General features: G+C 37.0%; 1 protein-coding gene across 1 annotated transcript in view; it reads right to left on the bottom strand.

Annotated features, from left to right (window-relative positions):
* Positions 1 to 26: 26 nt before the first annotated feature.
* Positions 27 to 22503, bottom strand: part of LOC115435301 (myelin basic protein-like) — a 250896-nt gene continuing 228419 nt past the window's right edge. The window contains exon 5 of the mRNA XM_030157618.1: positions 27 to 359. Within this exon, the coding sequence (XP_030013478.1) occupies positions 58 to 359 (302 nt within the window). The 3' untranslated portion in view covers positions 27 to 57. The remainder of the gene's footprint in view (positions 360 to 22503) is intronic.

The following is a 22503-nucleotide window of genomic DNA, read 5'->3' on the forward strand; positions in this document are numbered from 1 at the left end:
GAGGAAGGAAGAAAAAAAAACAGAGGAACGAGGCGAAGGGGGGGGTTGTAAGCGATCCTAGTCTAGGTCCTGTTCGGGGGAGTCGGAGCCGCACTCTGACGCCGCTCCGCTGTGCTCCTGGATGGTCTGCAGCTCGTCCGATTCCGAGGGTCGCTCTTTGAAGGTGTTGTCCTCTCGGCCCGGGGCATCTCGGGAGAAGAGGCGGGCCAGGTGGGGGCGTGGCGTAGCGGCGTCAGCGGGGTCAGCTGTACTGGCGGGGGTCCAGGGTTGGCGGGGGCCCTCAGCGCCCGTGGAGTCAGTCACCGCCGGCTTCTCCGAGATGCAGCCATTGTTCTGGTTGGCATCTGCCTCAGCCAGGCCTGAAGCAGAAACAACAACAAGGGTCATCTATGGGCTCGAGCTGCATGGCACACAACAGACCCCCCCCACCCATTACACCCCCCCTCTGAACCCTTCCCCCACCCCCAGGACAAAGGGCCCCATTCAGCACAGAACAGCAGAACCAACACCTCACACTTTAACAGCCACGGACTTTACCTGCACTTAAGATAAGATAAAACAAGATAAGATGAAATAATTTAAGATAAGAGAAGATAATTTAAGAGAATATAAGATAAGATAAAATAAGATCAGATAATTTAAGTTAAGATAAAATAATTTAAGAGAAGAGAAAAGAAGATAAGACAAAACAAGATAAGATCATTTAAGAGAAGATGTAGAGATTTTGTTGGTGATTTAGTTGTTGTTTGTGTTGTGTTGTTTTGTGTGTGGGTGTTTTTGGTCATCTGTGTACTGCAGTGTAAAGACAAATGTGTTGGGTGTGGAGTCCAGGAAGAATATGTCCATAAGAATTTATCCATAATTTTTACACGTTCAAGTTAGTTTTGTAAACACACAATACAGTTTCAGTTAGTTATCGTTTTTTGTTTTAATTATAGTTTTTATTTATTTCAGTTAGCGAAAATGTTTTTTCATTTCTAGTTTTCGTCATTTCATTAGTTTTCATTAACGATAATAACCTTGTTGACGACCAGAACTGGACAGTGGGTTTGCAGACCAGGGGCCAGATCTACTAAGATCCCAGTCTGCGTGTATTAATTTGCTTGCGCATTTTAGAATTTTGCGTGTGGGGTTGGACTGTGGTTTGCGGGTGATTTACTCAGATTGCTTGTGCAAATGACAACAGGTGCATAGTCCTGCAGACCGCCCTGTTTAAATGAGGGTTTAGTGTGCACTACTGGAGATAGTACACTGTAAAAAGTGCTGTGCTGTAAACCAGCTCTAATGGGAACAGTGACTGAATGATCCAGACCAAGAAAAATGTGACGTTGAGTTGAGTGGAGTTATAGAAGGTATTGCATGACAAATTCATTCATTCATTTGTCATTTTAAAGGTGTGTGTGTGTGTGTGTGTGTGTGGGGGGGCATACATCTCAATTATTTTTTTCTTCCATCACTCCAAAAATGTTCACACAAAGGTGAAAAATGCGTTCTCTGCATCTCGTTCCATCATTTCTTTGTCTCCTAACCATTTCCATGTGTTTGGAATGACACATCCAACCCGTTTGCTCCTCCTTTAGAGACGTGGGAAATACAGACGCAGTTTCTATGAGCAAAATTATTTTCAGGTTTGATAAATCACTTTGCATGTGCTAAATTAATATATTTACATTTTCTCCTCCCAGCACACACACAACTGTGTGTAAACGCCCCATATTTCATATTCGTTGTGTCACATGTACTAACTGATGCAGACGCACTATTTTGCACCCTTTAAAGACACAACCCTTAGTGTCACTGTTAGTGAATCAGTTTGCACATGTTTTTGCGAGTGCAATGAGTTTGCACTTGTTTTAATGCACGTAAACCTTTAGTAGATCCAGAACTGGACCGTTGTGGACCAGAACCGGGCCGTGGTGCCGTGGCCTTTTGCTCTGGGTCAGATGGGAATGCAGCTGCTCCAGTGACGGTTTGAACATTTATGGGTGAATCTCCCACAGCAGAGGACGTCCAGTGCATTCCAGCGTCGGAACAATCTCCACAGTGTCGGAGCGGAGCCGCTGCAGCTCCACATGCTAATATTGGTCCAACAGAGGCCTGTTGTTGGAGCTGCATACTTATGACGCACCAACAAAGGCCTCAGTGTCACTAAAATAACTCCTATAAGTATGGATTTTCCAGCCCATGCTCACTGACACTTCTGTGGTTCTGATCCGACAGCTGAGGACGGCATGAACGCTTCATTTACTCCGTTTTTCAGCTTATTTCACTTGTAATTATCGAGTGTTGTTTCCCTTCTGCAAAATCAGCAGGTTTTGTAGAAATGCTTCATATAGATGTGGTTCATTTGATCAGAGTCAGGGGGTCAAACATACGCCCAAGAGTCCGATCCCTCCAAAAACTACACTGAAGATATGAACGATAAAAGACGTTAAAATCATTTTAGTTCATACGACTAAAACACTATCATAAAAACCTATACATAATCACAACTCCAAGTTTTTCTCTTTGTTTCCATATTAAAAGTAAAATAACATGAAAATATTCACATTTACAAACTATCCTTTTGAGAAAACAAAAATGCAAATAATCTGAACAAATATTAACATGAGATTTATTAAGAAAAATAAGCACAATTTAAACAATAATCTACCTTCTGCAAAATAAACCAGAACACACTGACAGTCAGTTTTACTGATTTTAAAGTTAAATGCAGTATTTTTCAGTTCCAGATGTCTGTTATTAAATGTTGTGTGTATTTGTAGATCTACTGTGATCTGTACGTTATAATGAACATGTGGAAATGATAAACTGAGGCTGAATATTGGTAAAATTGCGCTTATTTTTCTTAAGAAAGTTCAGTTTGTTCATGTTTTTCCACATTTTTTAAAGGATAGTTTGTTGATGGAAACAATCTCATAAAGTAATTTTACTTATTTCCCTTTAAAACAAACAGAAAAGTTTGTATGTCATTATTTATTGGATATTCTGTTATTATTTTACTGGTCTGATCCACTTTAGATCACAAAACGTTGATCATTATTATTATTATTATTATTATTATTATTATTATTATTACTTACATACTTATATTACTTGTATATTGTTGTTATGACTGTTACTGTTATCACTTTATTACAACTTTTATTCTGTGATTATTAAACTATATAAACATACACATATTGTGTACACTATAATATGATATATTATAATATTCTAAGGTAATAAGATACTTATTATTATTATTATTATTATTATTACTACTACTTTTCCACTTGTTTCTACTAGTTAATTTCAACTGTATTCAATTCTACTCTATTCTAAACTAATCTAAAGTAATGTAATCTAACCTAATTTAATTTAATCTGATCGAATCTAAACTAATCTAATTTAATCTAATCTAAACGAATGTAATATAATATAATCTTGATCTGAATGTGGATCCAGAACTAAACTGACTTTTCTGTCTCAGTCCATTCTTATTTTAGTTTCTTCGTTCCGTTTCTTGGTTCTGTTTTTAGCTCCATGTCTGTAAATGTCGGTCAAATCCTCCTTCATTTCAGACCCGATCACAGGTGTGTGTCGTCCAGATGCACATGTGCAGGCAGATTTAAACTGAGGAGGCGTCAACACACACGTCCACGTCAGGGTTCCATCTGTTTTTATTCTATGAGCTGTAGTTTAAACACATTCATCTGTTTTTATTCCATGTAGTTTAAACACATTCATCTGTTTTTATTCTATGTAGTTTAAACACATTTATCTGTTTTTATTCTATGTAGTTTAAACACATTCATCTGTTTTTATTCTATGTAGTTTAAACACATTCATCTGTTTTTATTCTATGTAGTTTAAACACATTCATCTGTTTTTATTCTACGTAGTTTAAACACATTCATCTGTTTTTATTCTATGTAGTTTAAACACATTCATCTGTTTTTATTCTATGTAGTTTAAACACATTTATCTGTTTTTATTATATGTAGTTTAAACACATTCATCTGTTTTTATTCTATGTACTTTAAACACATTTATCTGTTTTTATTCTATGTAGTTTAAACACATTTATCTGTTTTTATTATATGTAGTTTAAACACATTCATCTGTTTTTATTCTATGTAGTTTAAACACATTCATCTGTTTTTATTCTATGTAGTTTAAACATTTATCTGTTTTTATTCTATGTAGTTTAAACACATTCATCTGTTTTTATTCTATGTAGTTTAAACACATTTATCTGTTTTTATTATATGTAGTTTAAACACATTCATCTGTTTTTATTCTATGTAGTTTAAACACATTCATCTGTTTTTATTCTATGTAGTTTAAACACATTTATCTGTTTTTATTCTATGTAGTTTAAACACATTCATCTGTTTTATTATATGTAGTTTAAACACATTCATCTGTTTTTATTCTATGTAGTTTAAAACACATTCATCTGTTTTATTCTATGTAGTTTAAACACATTTATCTGTTTTTATTCTATGTAGTTTAAACACATTCATCTGTTTTTATTCTATGTAGTTTAAACACATTCATCTGTTTTTATTATATGTAGTTTAAACACATTCATCTGTTTTTATTCTATGTAGTTTAAACACATTCATCTGTTTTTATTCTATGTAGTTTAAACACATTCATCTGTTTTTATTCTATGTAGTTTAAACACATTTATCTGTTTTTATTCTATGTAGTTTAAACACATTCATCTGTTTTTATTCTACGTACTTTAAACACATTCATCTGTTTTTATTCTATGTAGTTTAAACACATTCATCTGTTTTTATTCTATGTAGTTTAAACACATTCATCTGTTTTTATTATATGTAGTTTAAACATTTATCTGTTTTTATTCTATGTAGTTTAAACACATTCATCTGTTTTTATTCTATGTAGTTTAAACACATTTATCTGTTTTTATTCTATGTAGTTTAAACACATTCATCTGTTTTTATTCTATGTAGTTTAAACACATTTATCTGTTTTTATTCTATGTAGTTTAAACACATTCATCTGTTTTTATTCTATGTAGTTTAAACACATTCATCTGTTTTTATTCTATGTAGTTTAAACACATTCATCTGTTTTTATTCTATGTAGTTTAAACACATTCATCTGTTTTTATTCTATGTAGTTAGAACACATTCATCTGTTTTTATTCTATGTAGTTTAAACACATTCATCTGTTTTTATTCTATGTAGTTTAAACACATTTATCTGTTTTTATTATATGTAGTTTAAACACATTCATCTGTTTTTATTATATGTAGTTAGAACACATTCATCTGTTTTTATTCTATGTAGTTTAAACACATTCATCTGTTTTTATTCTATGTAGTTAGAACACATTTTTTTCTGTTTTTATTCTATGTAGTTTAAACACATTCATCTGTTTTTATTCTATGTAGTTTAAACACATTCATCTGTTTTTATTCTATGTAGTTTAAACACATTCATCTGTTTTTATTCTATGTAGTTAAAACACATTTTTTTCTGTTTTTATTCTATGTAATTTAAACACATTCATTCGTCTGTTTTTCCTTTTGGAGGACTCTTCAGCTCAGATAAACACAAACCCTCCTCTGTGAAACAAACAGATCATATTAAAGCTGAGCGTGGATGTTCACCTCCACACATGTAAGAACACATAGCATTAAAGGGCTGGATAATGTCTGCTCATTATGGGATGGAGCCTCAGGAGGGTTGGAGGTCAGTGTCCTTTAAAGAATGAAAACACTGCGATGAATAACAAATCAGTCTGATCATTGAGTTCACACAGAAGATAAATGAACCTGTTAAATTTGGTCTTTTCACCTCCTCCTCCTCCTCCTCCTCCTCCTCCTCCTCCTCCTCCTCCTCCTCCTCCTCCTCCTCCTCTGAATAATCCACAGTCTGTGAATATGGTAATATTGGAATTCACAGTTTTAACCCTTACAGGTCTACGCCAAGCTCTGTCTCTGTCTTCATTTTCCTGAACCAGTGATCCAAACCTCTGAGAACGAATGATTTATGCACGAAGAGGGGTACGAACAGAGGGGGGAGGGGGGAGGGACCAATGTCAGTCGAGTTTGATAGACATAACACCGTTCAATCATTTCGATGGGTCGGTTAAAATGATTGGATGGTGTTTTTTTCGGCCTGTCCGTTCCACAGGTGACTACATTTTATTTTTTTTAATTTTTGTGTTAGTTCACAGGTGTCAAACATGCGGCCCGAGGGCAAAACTGGCCCGCCAAAGAGTCTAAACCCGGCCCACCAAAGGGTCCAATCTGGCCCATGGGATGAATATGTGAAATGCAAAAATTACACTGAAAATATTAACAGTAAAGGATGTAAACATCATTTCAGGTCAAATCAATCTAAAGTGGGTCAGACCTAGTAAAATAGTATCACAATAACCAATAAATAACAAGAAAAGCAGTTGGAGAGCGCAGATCCCCGCCAAGGCAGATCAGTGCCCGCCCCCCCCCGAAATTTTCATCCAAATCCGTCCATAACTTTTTGAGTTTTTCTTGCACATGGACAGACAGACAAACCAACGCCGGTAAAAACCTAACCTTCTTGGTGGAGGTAAAAGCTAATTTTCCTCTTTAAGTGTAAAATAAATATGAACATCCTGAAATGTCTTAAGAGAATTATGTGGAATTGGACCAATATTCTTCCTGTTACTGTTTTGTGTATTTGTAAATCCACTGTGATCTGTAAGTTGTGATGCACATGTATAAATGATAAACTACGGCGTAATACTGTTCAAATTGCACATATTTTTCTTAAGAATTTCCAGGTTCATATTTGTTCATGTTATGTTCCAGTACGGTTCGTAGATGGAAACATTTTCATTACAGAATTTGACTTTCTTCCACTCAAAAACATAGAGAAAACTTTGGAGTTGACATTATTTATAAGTTCTTATCCTATTATTTATATTATTTTACTGTTTTTTTTCCTGGTTTTTGTCTTTGTTTTAATGTATGAAAAGTAAAATTACACAAAAATATTTGCATTTACAGACTAGCTTTATACAAAACATGTGAACAACCTGAAATGTCTTATGAGAAGAATGTGGAATTTTAATAATATTCTTCCTGTTACTGTTTTGTGTATTTGTAGATCCACTGTGATCTGTAAGTTGTGATGCACATGTATAAATGATAAACGAAGGTAAAATTGCACTTATTTTTCTTAAGAATTTTTAGGTTCATATTAGTTCATGTCGTGTTCAAGTACAGTTCATAGATGTAAACATTTTCATGACGCAATTTTACTATTTCCACTCAAAAACAGAGAGAAAACGTTGGAGTTGACATTATTTATAAGTTCTTATCCTAATATTTATATTATTTTACTGCTCCGGCCCACTTTAGATCATATTAGGCTGAATGTGGAACTGAACTAAAATGAGTTTGACATCCCTGTGTGTTAGAGCATTTAATTAATTGGTTGTAATCAGGGTGTGGAGGAGATTTTAAGCAATATAGTACAAAATGCTCCATGAAAACATCTCCTTCTCCACCTTTAAAGCATTATATCTCCAAAACTCCATTTCAGGGTTCTAATAAAACAGGTGAAGGCCTTCTGTTGTGATGAATTTTCCCTTAAAGCTGCATCTATTTTCCATGTGTGTAATGAGCAGTAAAAGCAGCAGCACAACAATCACCCACCAGGCCACAGTTAATGTAGCCTGACAGAAACAGCAGGACAGATGATAAATCTGGGATATTCTAGTGTGTTTGTTTGTTTGTTGGAGGTCCGTGTGCCTGCTGGATGTCTACTTCTACTCCATCTAGGAGCCACTCTGTTCACTCCCTCTGCTGTTGTAGTGTCGCCTAAAGCTCCTCCAAACCCTGTGAAAACCACTAAAGCGCCTGCTTTCATCACATCTTGTAATAATATGTTTCCTGCTCCGTTCAATCTCCTTAGTTTCATAAGAGCTTCCATGAGGCAGGTAATAAATCAGCGCCTTCCACGTCTTAATCAGAGCCTCTGGAGTCTGGCATGAAGACTCCTGGAATAATGGGCTTTTTTCACTTCATGTTCTCCACCCTTCAGCTACGACAACGACCAGAGCTGCACAAACATCCTGAAAATGACACAAACATGCATCTTGTTCTGCGTTACTAGTGTTGTGACTTTATTTGGGAAAGATAAAAGTACAAGTAATTTGTGTTTGGATTTATTATAATTTTGTGATGCATATGCAATTGCATTTAATTTATTTCGGAGTAAAAAGATACAATATATTTCATTTGTGATTTATGTTAAAAGTTGAGTTAAAATAAGCAATAGTGAATGCTAAGATTAAGATAACTACGTTTCCCATGAGGCTTACCATTACCCATGAAGCTCAGGAATTTTCACGGAAGTAAGATGTATGTATGCCACGAGTTGTGAAAGCTGCATATGTTTCAAGTTGCCGTAGTAAAGAGGAATGTGTCTTTTTAAACCCAGAGTCTCGCTTTGTTATTTTTGGACGTAATTTGGATAATTACGACAACTAGGTTTGTTGGAATAATTCATGCAGGAGTTGATCTTCATTTGCAGATGTGCTTTGGATGTCCTCCTGTTCGCTTTTGGCTTTAATTCTTACTTCTTCGGTCCAGGTTTGTCCCGTTACATCCAGAGGCATTTCAGTTTGAGTGTGTTGGTACCAAACGGGCTCAGTGGTTCCAGACTCATTCTGAACAAAGCCAGAGCACTGTGGCTCAATTATACACATGGAAATACTCCATGATACAACTAATGCAGTATCCTGCACATAGAACACAAAAACATGGACGTTTAAAGCGGTTCTGTGTCATGTTCATATTCCAAAGTCAGAACCAGAACACACTTAGAACCAGAACCACCACGGAACTGACCCTATGTGTTCACAGACTGGATCAGCCACTGAATAAAGGATCAAAGCCATAGTTTCCACATCTGATTTATGGAATCATCTATTTATAATAATAATAATAATAATAATAATAATAATAATAATAATAATAATAATAATAATAATAATATTATTATTATTATTATTATTATTATTATCTAGTTTAATTAAAGTAAAACTCATAGACACTTATTTTAACAGTGGATAAAATAAGACTGGGTCTTAAAACACTTGTCTATAATTGTTTATTAGTGATGTTCAATACCACAGATTTCCTTTCTGATCCGATACAGAGTAAAATTCAGGCAGCTATCGGCAATACGGATCCAATACCGATACTTTGTAGAAAAACACTTAATGTCTGGAAAATTAAAAAAAAAAAAAAAAATAGTGTATTTCAAATCATAACAAGACAAACTTTTTTATCCCTGAGGGGCAATTTGTTCTACAGCCAGCAGTATCACACAGACAACAAACCAACAATAAATACAATAAATGGTCCATTAAGACAATAGCACCAACATTACAAAGAGTTATTCAGCAGAACAATGGCTGCCGGAACCAAAGAATTCCTCATCCTACTGGTCCTACATTTAGGAACACTGTATGTGCGGCCTGATGGAAGCAACCTGAACTCATCACACAGGGATGACTGGGATCATCCAGGACTGACTGAGCCTTCTGCAGAGCCCCCTCTGGCACAACACAGTCTGGTCAGTGAGTGTGGTGCCAGCAATTCTGCTGCACACTGTAGTGATGCACTGCAACCTGTTCCTGTTTTTAAGTGTAAGCAGCCCACTTCAGAAAGAATACAAGACAGGAGAGAAATTATTGTTTAATTATTAAGAACTATTAGAAAAATAAAAACTTGCGTATTAAGTCATGTTACATTTCTATCTGCAAATTTGAGGGAGTTATGGTCAAAAATGGGGTATTTTGAAAATCATGACCTTGAGTTTGACCTTTCAAGGTCATTGAAGGTCAACAAAATTGGTACCAAATAAAAGACCGTATCCAACTTCCTATAAGTCAACAATACAAAGTTAGTCGATATCTGTCTGAGTTTTCAACATACAAGCTGTGTTGTTAATATGCAAATTAGACGCTTAAGCCCTGGTCACTGCCAGTAACTCAAACTCCATATATACACATGTGACAAATGAGCTAGGAAATGGATAGAGAATTGAATTTCCAGTGATTTGGCAGTAGTTTGAAATTGCTACAATGAACAGAAGGGGAGTTATTAACGCTAAACAAATTTTACATACGTTACCATAGCAACTGGAAGTCCCACAATCTGAAGTTGCAAAATTTGTCATATGAGAAGGAACTTGAACACTGATGTTAATGTTAAATTTTGGTTGGACGGGACGAATATTTGCGATACTACAGCCAATTGAAATGTCAGAAAACTGAGTTGAATGTCCCCTGATATTTACCCCGGGCACTAACGAGGGTGTGGCCCTTATGATGTCATGATGCAATACCATCAGATGGAGAACGGAAAAATGCACAATCCGGCTTTGGTTTCAAGTATTACGATGATTTTGACAGAAGTTATGGCGAAAAATCCATTTGTTGAACTTTGGCCTAATATTGTAAAAAACTAATCAGGTCGACTAGAGAATATGGACAAACATTTTGATGTGGTTTGATATTAATAATGACAGAAATGTGAGCGCTAGAGCGCAGACAGACAGACAGACAGACAAACAGACCTATATGCATTAGAGCTGAAACAATTAACCGACTCACAGTGATCCAAAAAAATTCATTTAATCACAATTCTCCTGAATCAAAGCTTTGTTTCCTTCATTTCTCTGCTGTTAAACATTGGTTCCACTGTTGTGTTTCACACGGACATTTATTGTGATGCACAAAGAAGCTTCAATTCAGGAAAACCGCAATAGAATATTTCCCTTCAAGCAATTTGAGTTGATCAATCGAATTGGGAATTTTTGCATTCACTTCAAGCACCTAATCGATTAATCGTTTCAGCTTAATATGCATATGCTAACCCTCTGGCAAACAATAATAGTTAAACAGTCGATAACGCAAATGGATGAATGTCCCGGCAAGGTTATTATCGTTAACGAAAACTAACGAAATGATGAAAACTAGAACTGAAAAAACATTTTCGTTAACTGAAATAAATAAAAACTATAATTAAAAGAAAAAAACGATAGCTAACTGAAACTGTATTGTGTGCTTATAAAACTAACTAAAACGGATAAAAATTATGGATAAAATTCCCTTAGTTTTCGTCAATGTAGGACTGATACAAAGTCGATTAATTTCGCTCAAGCAATTTTAGCTAGAGGTACTTCACGGTCCGTCACTTGTGGTTTCCAGTCGTCTTCTGGTCCCCACTCTACCTGGAAACATGGAGACTAAAGTCGGGAGAAAGCAGCAGAGTCCTGTCTGGGATTTATTTGAATACAATGGAGAAGAGGAGAAAAGATATGACAAAACTAAAACTAAACTAAAACTAAGCATTTAGAAAAAAAAAGAAAACTAATAAAAACTAGCAAACCTGCTCTAAAAACGAATTAAAACTAACTGAATTAGAGAAAAAAAAGTCAAAACTAAATAAAACTAAACTATAATGAAAAATCCTAAACTATTAGAACCTTGTGTCCTGGTCACCCCCCCCCCCACCCACCCCCACACCCACACCCACACCCCCCACACCCCCGTCATGAGACCGTCCTTGTCAACAAGAAAACCCCCTAAAAACCCAGTGGTAAAAACCAGAGGGAGGAGCACAGTGAAGAACAGATCCAGTGTCATGGACAGACAGGTCTAATAATGACTGTGTTGGACCGGTTATTCATTCATTACATTTGTTTGGTTTTCGGCTTCAGTAAAAGTCGTGTTCTCAGTGTAAATATCTCGTGTTAATAATGAGAATCTGAAGCCTGTCATACTTCACCGCTTCCTCTGAAAAGCTGCTACGAGGAAATGAAGGACACAGTGGAGATAAAATGTAGAACCTGATGCTGTAGTGGTCTGTAAACCTGAATAAAATGTGTATTTGTTCTTTTTAGGTGCAGGTCTTCTGCAGCAGAAGCAGCTCTTTATTCAGATGCAGGTTTTCACTGAGCGGACTCTGATTATGTAAAAACAGACCAACTTGTAAACAACTGTAAGGGCCAATTATGTAGAGGATGACGCACAATGGTGGTCGGAAACGCAGGGCTGTGCTGGGTCGGCTCTTTTCATAAAGACTGAATTTTATGTATATGCTGAAACCCCCCAGGAGTCCTTAAACCACTACAGACCCAGATAAGGGTCAGAGTCTGCGTCGGAGAATATCACCATGAAATTTATTAGATGCTGGACTCATACATGGAATCTCCATGACAACGGGCAGGCGTACCTATGCAAACCGAAGTTCGAAGACAAATGATAATGAGGGTGAAATTATAGGGGACAACTGATGCAGTCGGACCGATGACACTGGTGTACGAACTGTCGGCTTCAAAATCGAACAGAGTCTGAGAAGACGAACTGGAAGCAAATGATAAAACCGGGGATGTAACGATTACTGGTATAAGGATAAAATTGCAGACAGTTAGTATTACCGTTTAAATTCTAATTATCATGATAACCATGTTTGATTACCGCACTTTTAGGGGAAAAACCCTCTGTAAAGATCTGCTTTTATGTCAGATATTTGAGTATAGTTTTAATTTATTACAATTTTAATGTGTTCTATACCTAATATTTGGAACCAATATTCACTTTTAAAGTCTTTGAAAAGGTTTGTTGAACATCTTTGTGTTATTTATGCAATAAATTATTTACATTTTTAAAATCGGATTTTATATATTTTGTGTGTTTTTTGTCCTTTTATGTTTTTATAGTTGGTTAAAGTGAAAAAAATAATAGACAGATATAAATGAAGTTGTGCTGAAAAAAAAAGATCCCAAACATGGGTATAGTAAACATTTGTTTATATAGTATATAAAGGCAAAATCAAGATGACTGAAAAACGGCCATAATAGGCTCGGACCACTAAGGGTTAAAGTTTCAGTTTTGTTTTCACACTAGCATAAGTGACGTTATGTAGGGACCCCCCCCCAGGGACATTTGTTTATCTCGTGACTAAATCCGATCCGATTTGATCCGATCTTCTAAAACATGCCAGATCGGCAGCTGATCGGATCATCCCTAATTACAGTTCCAATTCAAACTTTTCACCTCATGCTCAAACAAACGTTCAAAGTTTGAATTTAAAGTGACAGCTCTAAATAAGTACTGTTATGGAATGAATCTGCACAAAATAATGGTAGTAATCATGAAACCGAGATTATTTCTCTGACAGTAATCATAAAACACTAAAATCTAATGGTGACATCTCCAGCTCAGACATGTTCATATCCTGTCATTTAATAATCGCTCTTTTATTACTTCTATAGAATTTCAATATTTGACTTATTACTGTATGTTCATAACTGGAGCCAACCATCACTTCGGACTACAGCTGCACAATATATCGTTTGAACATCGTACGTGCGCAAAATAGTTATATTGCAGATTCTTCAGCGTAGGAGGTAAATGAACTCGACATGTTCTTATCTAAGTTCCTCCTGGGTACCTGACACACACTGCACACAGCCATCCACCAATCACAATCCTTCTTAATCAGTTTGCCGAAGCAGACCACGCCCCCTGCACATGGAGTCGCTGGTAACAACATTGAATGAAAAATGAGCGACGAACAAGAGAAAATCGCCGAAAACGAAGACTTGGTGCCAAAAAGAAAAGCAGTGTCAGTTTTCTGGAATTATTTCAGCTACAGAAAGATGAAACTGAAACGTGTTCTGTGTCGACACGAGAGGAAACACAACTAATGTGTCTGACCATTTACGTCTGCACCACACAGATATTATATCCTCCTGAGTACTTTTTCATATCGCAATATATATCGCAGGGTTAAAAAAAAAAAATCTCAAAGTCAGTTTTTTCCAATATCGTGCAGCCCTAGTCTGAACTTCTTTTTTCGTAACTGACAGTAGATAAGGCGAACGACTTTAACTCTGGGAGCCTTTGAAACCAGTGTTTTCGTAAACAGAACAATGAGCATCAGCCCAGAGTTACACAGGGAGGTGAAGACTCCAGAACCACTCATCTCATCTATTCAGCCCAGACGTTCAGCGCCAGCGAGAGCAGAACGATCAGCATTTCAGAGCGGACAGATATGTGAGCCGTGGGACTCAATCCGCTCATTTTTCCTCCTCTTCCATCGGTGTGAAGAGGATGTGCAGCCGAGCATCTGGACAACAACAAAGATAGTGGTGGGACTCAGGCACGGGAAGCATTCGTCAGAAAAAACATCCACAGCTATGCGGCTGTGGAAGGACCCGCCCCCCCGCCGCCGCACCCCCCTGCACCCGCTGCATTCATACTGGATCTGAAGCACCCACCAGCCCTGAGAAAAAAGACCCTCTGTGTCTCAGAAGCTCCATCTGGCATTCAGGACGCTGGGCCGATAAGAACCGCTGCCTCCGTGCACGCTCGTGACCTTTGACCTTTACTTTAAGGATCCGATCCGAAGGCGAAACGCAGCATTGAACTTTAAAAACCTTATAATATAATAAAAGCTAGACAGAAAATATATTCCTGCTGCGTTTATCCAAACAGATACGAACAAAACAAAGAAATAAAACTGTAACCAGCACCTGATGGCACACATTTATCCACATCCATCACTTATTGAACTTTGATTTTCTCTCTATTTCCTATTAATTTGTATCTGTTTGATCAGTTGTAGTTTATTTTATCTTGTACATCTATATATTTTTACTACTTTTATCATAGCATTTATTTTTGCCATATCTTTGCATTACTGTAAATGTGTTAAAGAAATAAACTTGACCTTGATGTGGACCTCTTTAAGTATGGGGTTAGGTTGGTGTCAAAATATTCATGTGCATAAGATACAAATGTGTGCATATTAGTCTATAATTGTGAAAAAATAGGCTCAGTATTTAGTGGGCAGGGCTAATAGGCTCAGTGTTTGGTGGGCGGGGCTAATAGTCTCAGTATTTGGTGGGCAGGGCTAATAGGCTCAGTGTTTGGTGGGAGGGGCTAATAGTCTCAGTATTTGGTGGGCGGGGCTAATAGGTTCAGTATTTGGTGGGTGGGGCTAATAGGCTCAGTATTTGGTGGGCGGGGCTAATAGGTTCAGTATTTGGTGGGTGGGGCTAATAGGCTCAGTATTTGGTGGGCGGGGCTAATAGGCTCTGTATTTGGTGGGCAGGGCTAATAGGCTCTGTATTTGGTGGGCGGGGCTAATAGGCTCAGTATTTGGTGGGCGGGGCTAATAGGCTCAGTATTTGGTGGGCGGGGCTAATAGGCTCAGTATTTGGTGGGCGGGGCTAATAGGCTCAGTATTTGGTGGGCGGGGCTAATAGGCTCAGTATTTGGTGGGCAGGGCTAATAGTCTCAGTATTTGGCCTTTGTGCGTAAACCTCAAATGAAAGTAGAACCTCATAAAATGTTCCAAATTCTACATTATGTGATGTGTGGGTACAACTTTATTCTCGTAAATTACAATATTTTTCCCGCCTGTTTTTAAATGACAACGCTATTCTTGTAATATTATGGCTTTATTCTGGAAATATGACGACATTATTCTCATAATATTACAACTTCATTCTGGTAAAATTATTACTCTTTTTGTATTTGACTTCATTCTCATAAAATCACAGGTTTTATTTCCATATTTTATGAATTTATTCTCATAGTGACAGTGTTTTTTTTTTTTTAATTTTCTTATGTGGTTCTAATTCGCCGTTGTAATTACCAAAGCATCTGTTGATTAAATAATAAACTCTGCGTTTGCTGTGACCACAACCTGCAGAAAATCCGTCTTTTTCAGGACATTCAGCTGTTTTTCACTCTGAGGCACATGTCATTAAAGCAATGATATGGTTCGAATCCATTTGCCGGTGGAAGACGGACTCCGACTGCAGATGAAATTAATCTGATAAGAAGAGGATAGCGTCAAACAGCTGAGATCACCACGCCTTAAAGCAGCCGAAGCACAAACACACACAACAACTGAGAAACACAAAATTAAAACTAGTGCATTAACATTAAAATGGACTTAAGCTGTAAATTTGCATCTGAAAGTCGCTGTTGAAGCTACAACACGTTCAAGAAAAGGCTGGAAAAGGAGAAAATTGGGAGTAAAATAATAGAGAAACAGGAAAGATCTGGACCAGTGGTGTCAAACATACGGTCTGTGGACCAAAACTGGCCGCAAAAGAGTCCAATCTGGCCCATGAAACGAAAAAATAACACTGAAGATATTAATAATAAATGATGTTCATGGATCAGTTTAGTTCAGGTTCCACTTTCAGACCAATATTGTATTTGTAGAAATTGTATTTGTCATTATTTATTGGTTTTTCTGTTATTATTTGACTGGTTCTGATCCACTTTAGATTTTATTTTCATTTTTTTTAACTATGATCTAAAGTGGATCAGAACCAGTCAAACACAGCACAATGTCCTATAAATAATGACAAATACAATTTCATTTTAAGTGCAAAAAAGTTAAATTACATGAAAATATTTACATTTACAAACTATCCTTTAACAAAAATAGAAATATCCTGAACAAATATGAACAATCTGAACTGTCTGTGAAAGTGGGCGTGGCTACAGATGTCCACATGAACTTTGTTGATTATTGATCACTGTTCTGGGCATTAAACTACATTAAGATGTTTTTTTTTTTTTTATGTTAGTGCTTTAAAATGTTCTTCTGCTGCTGTCGGACCAAAACAGACAAAACAACCACTAGATCTATCTCTTTTTCATCCTGTAGCTGTAGAAGTTTCAGTCTTGTGGACATTATTTCCATCTTGAATGCAATGATCGTGACGAGGGACTTTAAGTCCACGGCCACTATTTATATACCGATCTAAATATTCTGAAACAGTGTAAGATCTTCATACCATCAACTTGAGAGCACTGTGAGTTTCACAAAAAGCTGACGTACATTCACCTTACAACAAAATAATCCATAAAGTGGCCGTAGGTCTGATGCAGGAAGGTCTCAAGGCACCTTTAAGAAGACCGTGACAACTGTATATAATAATAATAATGGATTGGATTTTATATAGCGCTTTTCTAGATACCCAAAGCGCTTTACATTATTGATCCATTATTCATTCGCTCTCACATTCTCCCTCTGGTGGTGGTAAACTACATCTGTATCCACAGCTGTCCTGGGGCAGACTGACAGAAGCGCGGCTGCCAATTCGTGCCTACGGCCCCTCTGACCACCACCAAACATTCACACGCATTCATACACCAGTGTGAGTGGCACTGGAGGGAAGGAGGGTGAAGTGTCTTGCCCAAGGACACGACAGCACATGGACAGAGTGGGATTCGAACCGCCAACCCTTCGGTTATTGGACAACCTGCTCTACCAACTTAGCCATGGTGTTTGTACGACACAAAATCACATCATTTTCTCGCAGCCGTACAAACTTCATAAGACGGTCGTAAGAAACTACTGCTCCATCCACGAATGTCTACGAATGTCTATGAACTCCACAACTCGTACAAACCCATCGATCATAAGAAACTTTGTGACTGAGGCTTCATGAGAGGTTTTGCAGAAAAAGTCACATTTTCTTCACTTTTCTCTGTTTCTCATATAATAACGCTCAACTTTGAACTTTAATGAACATCTACATGATCAGTGAATTAAATATAAGAAAATACCTGATTTATATTGAAAACATAAAAAAATATAGAGGATAATAATCACTTAAGAAAGGTTAGATTTAGAGAAAATGTCATTTGGGATCTGACACAACAGTATCTCTGGGTCTTTATGAGTTAAGGTAATTTTACTTTTCTCATTCTAAAACAGAGAAAAATGGTAGTTATTATTTCTAAGCTATATTTACCTCCGCCAGGAGGTATTGTGATCACTTTGCTTTGTGTTTGTTTGTGTGTTTGTTTGTTTGTTAGCAAATTTACGGGAAAACTATTCCAACCATCTTTACCAAATTGTCCCCACAGATAGGCCTAGGCCCTGGGACCAACCCATTACATTTTGGGCCAAGTAGGCCAAAGTTCAAGGTCACAGCAAGGTCACAAAATCTACAATTTTCCATCGTCTCATCATTGAGCTGTTTTCGAAAATTCATAAAAAATTCAAAACGACTCCGATTAGCCTCCAGTTTGATCCACCCGTAGCTTAGAACAATATCTTGTATCCACTGTGGAATGTGGGCTCTGTGAGCATTTCAATTTAACATTGAAAATCCCATTTACCACACATTTTTCATTAGAACGCAACAAATATTGATTGGAATTGCATATAATTTGACAGACACATGACTGGTACCAAGCTTCAACTTTGTACGAAATATCGTTCCGCTCCATTTCTCTTCCGTTACGCTCTGTTGACTTTTATTATTTTTTATGCACCATTTTCAAAAAATCATAAAAAATGCAATTCGTGAAATATCATTATGAAATTTGTTTTGGACATCCATACACAAATGTTATGTGACATAAGTTCCGGTTTTTGCTGTTCAGCGAAAATTATTTAAAAAGAAATAGTTGATCCACACATGCACACCGTTCAGGGTGCTTGGCGGAGGTTTGTGTTCTCTGAACACTGGTTATATTCATATTTTTATTTAACTGATTCTATTTATCTATATATCATCTTCTGGATGTGTTGTGGAGGTTAGATCCCCAAACATTTTCATTATTATTTAACATATTTCAGTATTTTTCTCACATTTGTTTATGATTCAGAGCTCATAAAAACAGCTCAAAGTGCATGTTAACGTTACCATTTAATTCTTTTTTTTTTTTAATACCGTCTTCCATTCATGGTGTTATTACTAAACTCCAGATGGTTTGTGTCTCAGCGTATATGTAAACAGTGGATGTGCTCATTTCCTGTCTACAGACCAAAACCAAACTGAACCATTCACTCATTTTCTGCCACTTCATCCAATCAGTCAAGTCTTTTTAATTTGGATATGAGCTGAGGAGCGTCCAGGCCGCAGTGGACGACAACAGCTGCTTCAGGAAATGCAAGAATATGTCGGCGTCTGCACTGGAGGAACGAGGGAAGCAGAGGAAGGGATGGGTTTAATTAACCCTTAAAGACCCACAGATACTGTTAGAGACGTTTACAGGTGAATGTAGTTAACCCTTATTAAGTCATTTATCAACATTTATTCTAATATTATCCTCTGTATTTTACATTTTTCAGTGTATTTTCCTATATTTAATTCACTGATCATGTCGATGTTCATTAAAGCTCAGATTAAATTGAAAGGTTATTAAATCAGAAATAGAGAAAAACTGAATAAACAGTGTCTTTTTCAGTCCAATCTGTCATGAACTGAACATAAACCCAGTGTGTCCATCCACTGTCTCTGATCCAACTCCATGGGTTTGACTGGGGAATCAATGTTTACATTTATTTTTACTTGATTTTTTTTCATTTCATTGCCTTTTTTCTCATTTTTTTAATTAATTTTTTTCAGTTTGTGTCTTTTTTTGTTAATGTTACTTATTACAGTGTTGATTTATTATCAATTTTTGTTCATTTTATTAATTACTTTGCCTCTTTTTGTTGATTTGGTTGCTTATTCTCTTCTTTTTTAACTTTATTTTAGTCAATTTTTGGCTTGTTTTTTCACATTATTTATTATTTTGTAGGTTTTTTTTATTCATTTATGTTCATTTTCTTCACTGTCATTGGTCCAACTCCATGGGTTTTACTGGTGAATCAATGTTTACATTTTTTTACTTGATTTTTTTTTTTCATTTTATTGCCTTTTTTCTTATTTTTTTCTTCATTTTTTTCAGTTTGTGTCTTTTTTTGTGCATGTTACTTATTACAGTGTTGATTTATCATAAATTTTTGTTTATTTTATTCATTACTTTGCCTCTTTTTGTTCATTTTGTTGCTTATTTTCTTCTTTTTTTTTCAGACTTTATTTTAGTCCATTTTTGGCTTTTTTTTCACAGTATTTACTGTTTTGTAGGTTTTTTTTATTCATTTTTGTTAATTTTCTCCACTGGCATTGATCCAACTCCATGTGTTTTACTGGTCAATCAGTGTTGTAGAAGATGACGGTGTTTCCACGGTAACTACGGAGCCTCTGAATGTCCAAATATGGTCATATCTCAGTGCATCAGTGGATGGTTTTGGGTCTTTAAGGGTTAATGTGATCAGGTTCTTTCCTCCACAGCTGCACATCCACTTGAACATGCATTTGTTGGAAATGACGGACATATGGGGCGCAGTAGTGAGGCTCGTACTTTTGTACCCATCAGCCCCGGCCTCATAGAGCAGCTGTTAACGGACACATACACTCAGCGATTGTCCGTCCAGATGGTCGAGGACGGATGACGTGGATCTGAAATGACGGACAAACGGACGCATGAACACGGCGGGAAAACACACGGACATGAGATTCAGTCTGAAAACGAGGCAGGAGAGAATGAACGGATGGAGAATTTAAGACCAAAGCATCCCAGAGTTAACCCTTAAAGACCCAAACGTCCACCTTTAACCCTTAAAGACCCAAACGTCCACCTTTAACCTAAACCATCTACACTCAGTGCCAATGAAAACGCAACACTTGAATGTGTTTTACTGTTCCTGAGCTGCATCAATATGTTTAAGTTTCACCTGTATAAGATAATCCCAGACAATTTCTTAACAACCTGAGACGGGTTGAGCTATTGTCACGCTTGAATAAACTTGTCTGCATTCATAAGACTTGTTTTTCTCATTGCTCAGCAATGAGCAGCTCAACTTAAGGAATTGTGGTCAGTTAAGGAGTGGTCATGTTCTGTATATAAAGGCAAGCTGAAAAGCACCAAAATCATTTGCAATAACTCAGCGATGCCTTGACTGACATGTGACCAAAGATGCCATGCTATGGGGCTCCTGGAGGCCGGAATCTCTGCTCGGCAGGTGGCGCGCCGTTTTGGATGCAATGTGTCCACCATAGTCAGGATGCAACAGAGGCATGAAGAAACTGGCTCAACTGCAGACAGACCTGGTCCTGGATGAGCACGTGTGACCACGCCACAGCAGGATCGCTACATTGAGCTGTAGCACCTCCAGGACCGCTTTGTGACTTTTGGTTTTGGGGGTCCTTGAGTTTCTTTCTTGATCCTTATTTTTTGTCAACAAATTTGGATGTGATTTTTTATTTTTACTGTATAGAAATGGCCTATGATTAATTCCAAAGAGCTTACGGAATAAAAATCCTCATCGATTTAAAAAAATATAAGAATCTTCAAGTGTTGCGTTTTCATTGGCACTGAGTATACAAGGGATGGGAATCGAGAACCGTTTTTTTTGAGAACTGGTTCCCAGTAGCTCGATTCCTTGTAATCGTTTGCCTGCCTGTTTAACAATTCTGCTTATCAATTCCGCCTTCGTTGTGCATGTGCGATGACGTCACGCGTACGCTGCATTGTTTTGGTCAGAACGTAGCCAACATGGTGCTGAGGCAGAAACGGTCCAAACAGACGACACCAGGTCCAGTTGAACACTATCAAAGCTTCGACTTCTTCTAAAGGGTGGAATCCTTCCAATCTGCTCAAACATTTGTCCACAGCATGGGATTCATTTACAGGAATGTCACGTATTTGATTCGCTACTTAGCGGCGCTTGTGAATGTGGCGGCAGAGTGAACATTGGGCCCAGTTCCGGTTCCGGGTGTGGGCAACGAACATCATACCCAAATACAAGTTTCTGAAGGTATGGGAAAGAAAATGAGGTGCACAACAACGGGAAACGAGCTGAGCCGAGTTGAACTGCCTCTATGTCGTGTACATGCGGCAATAAAGGAAATAGTAAAGCGTCTTCAGTTTCACTTTCACTGCACGCCCCCCCCACCCCCGAACAGGGCCCGGCGTCGTCTGTTATTATTGTTTGTACATATTGTATATTTTCTGTGCAGAGATGGAAATATAAAAGACAGTTAATGCAAACACACCTGTTTGTACTCTTTTATTCCCTCACCCAATGAAAATCAATAACAGAATCGATAAGGAATCAGATCGATAAGCAAAATCGATAATGGAATCAGAATCGTTAAATTCTTATCGATTCCCATCCCTACCATCTACTGATCTAAACTGTTTAATACCTGTTGATCCACTAATCCTATCAATCCATGGAAATAATTGGTTCAAAATACAGTTCTTCATCTTTTCATGGTCATCAGATATGACCCCTTTGGACGTTCAGAGGCTCTGTAGTTACCGTGGAAACACCGTCATCTTCTACAACATTGATTCACCAGTAAAACCCATGGAGTTGGATCAATGACAGTGGATAAAATGAACAAAAATGAATAAAAACCTACAAAATAATAAATAATGTGGGGAAAAAAAAGCAAAAAAAATTACTGAAACATAGTAAAAAAAAAAAAAGAAATTAAGCAATAAAATGAACAAAAAGAGGCAAAGTAATGAATAAAGATTAATAAATCAATAAAATAATAAGAAACACTAGCAAAATAAGCCACAAACTGAATAAAACTGAAAAAAAAGAAAATGAACTAAAACAAGTAATGACAAACATTGATTCACCAGTCAAACCCATG

This window comes from Sphaeramia orbicularis, chromosome 16 (genome assembly GCF_902148855.1).
Source record: "Sphaeramia orbicularis chromosome 16, fSphaOr1.1, whole genome shotgun sequence".
Lineage (NCBI taxonomy): Eukaryota > Metazoa > Chordata > Actinopteri > Kurtiformes > Apogonidae > Sphaeramia > Sphaeramia orbicularis.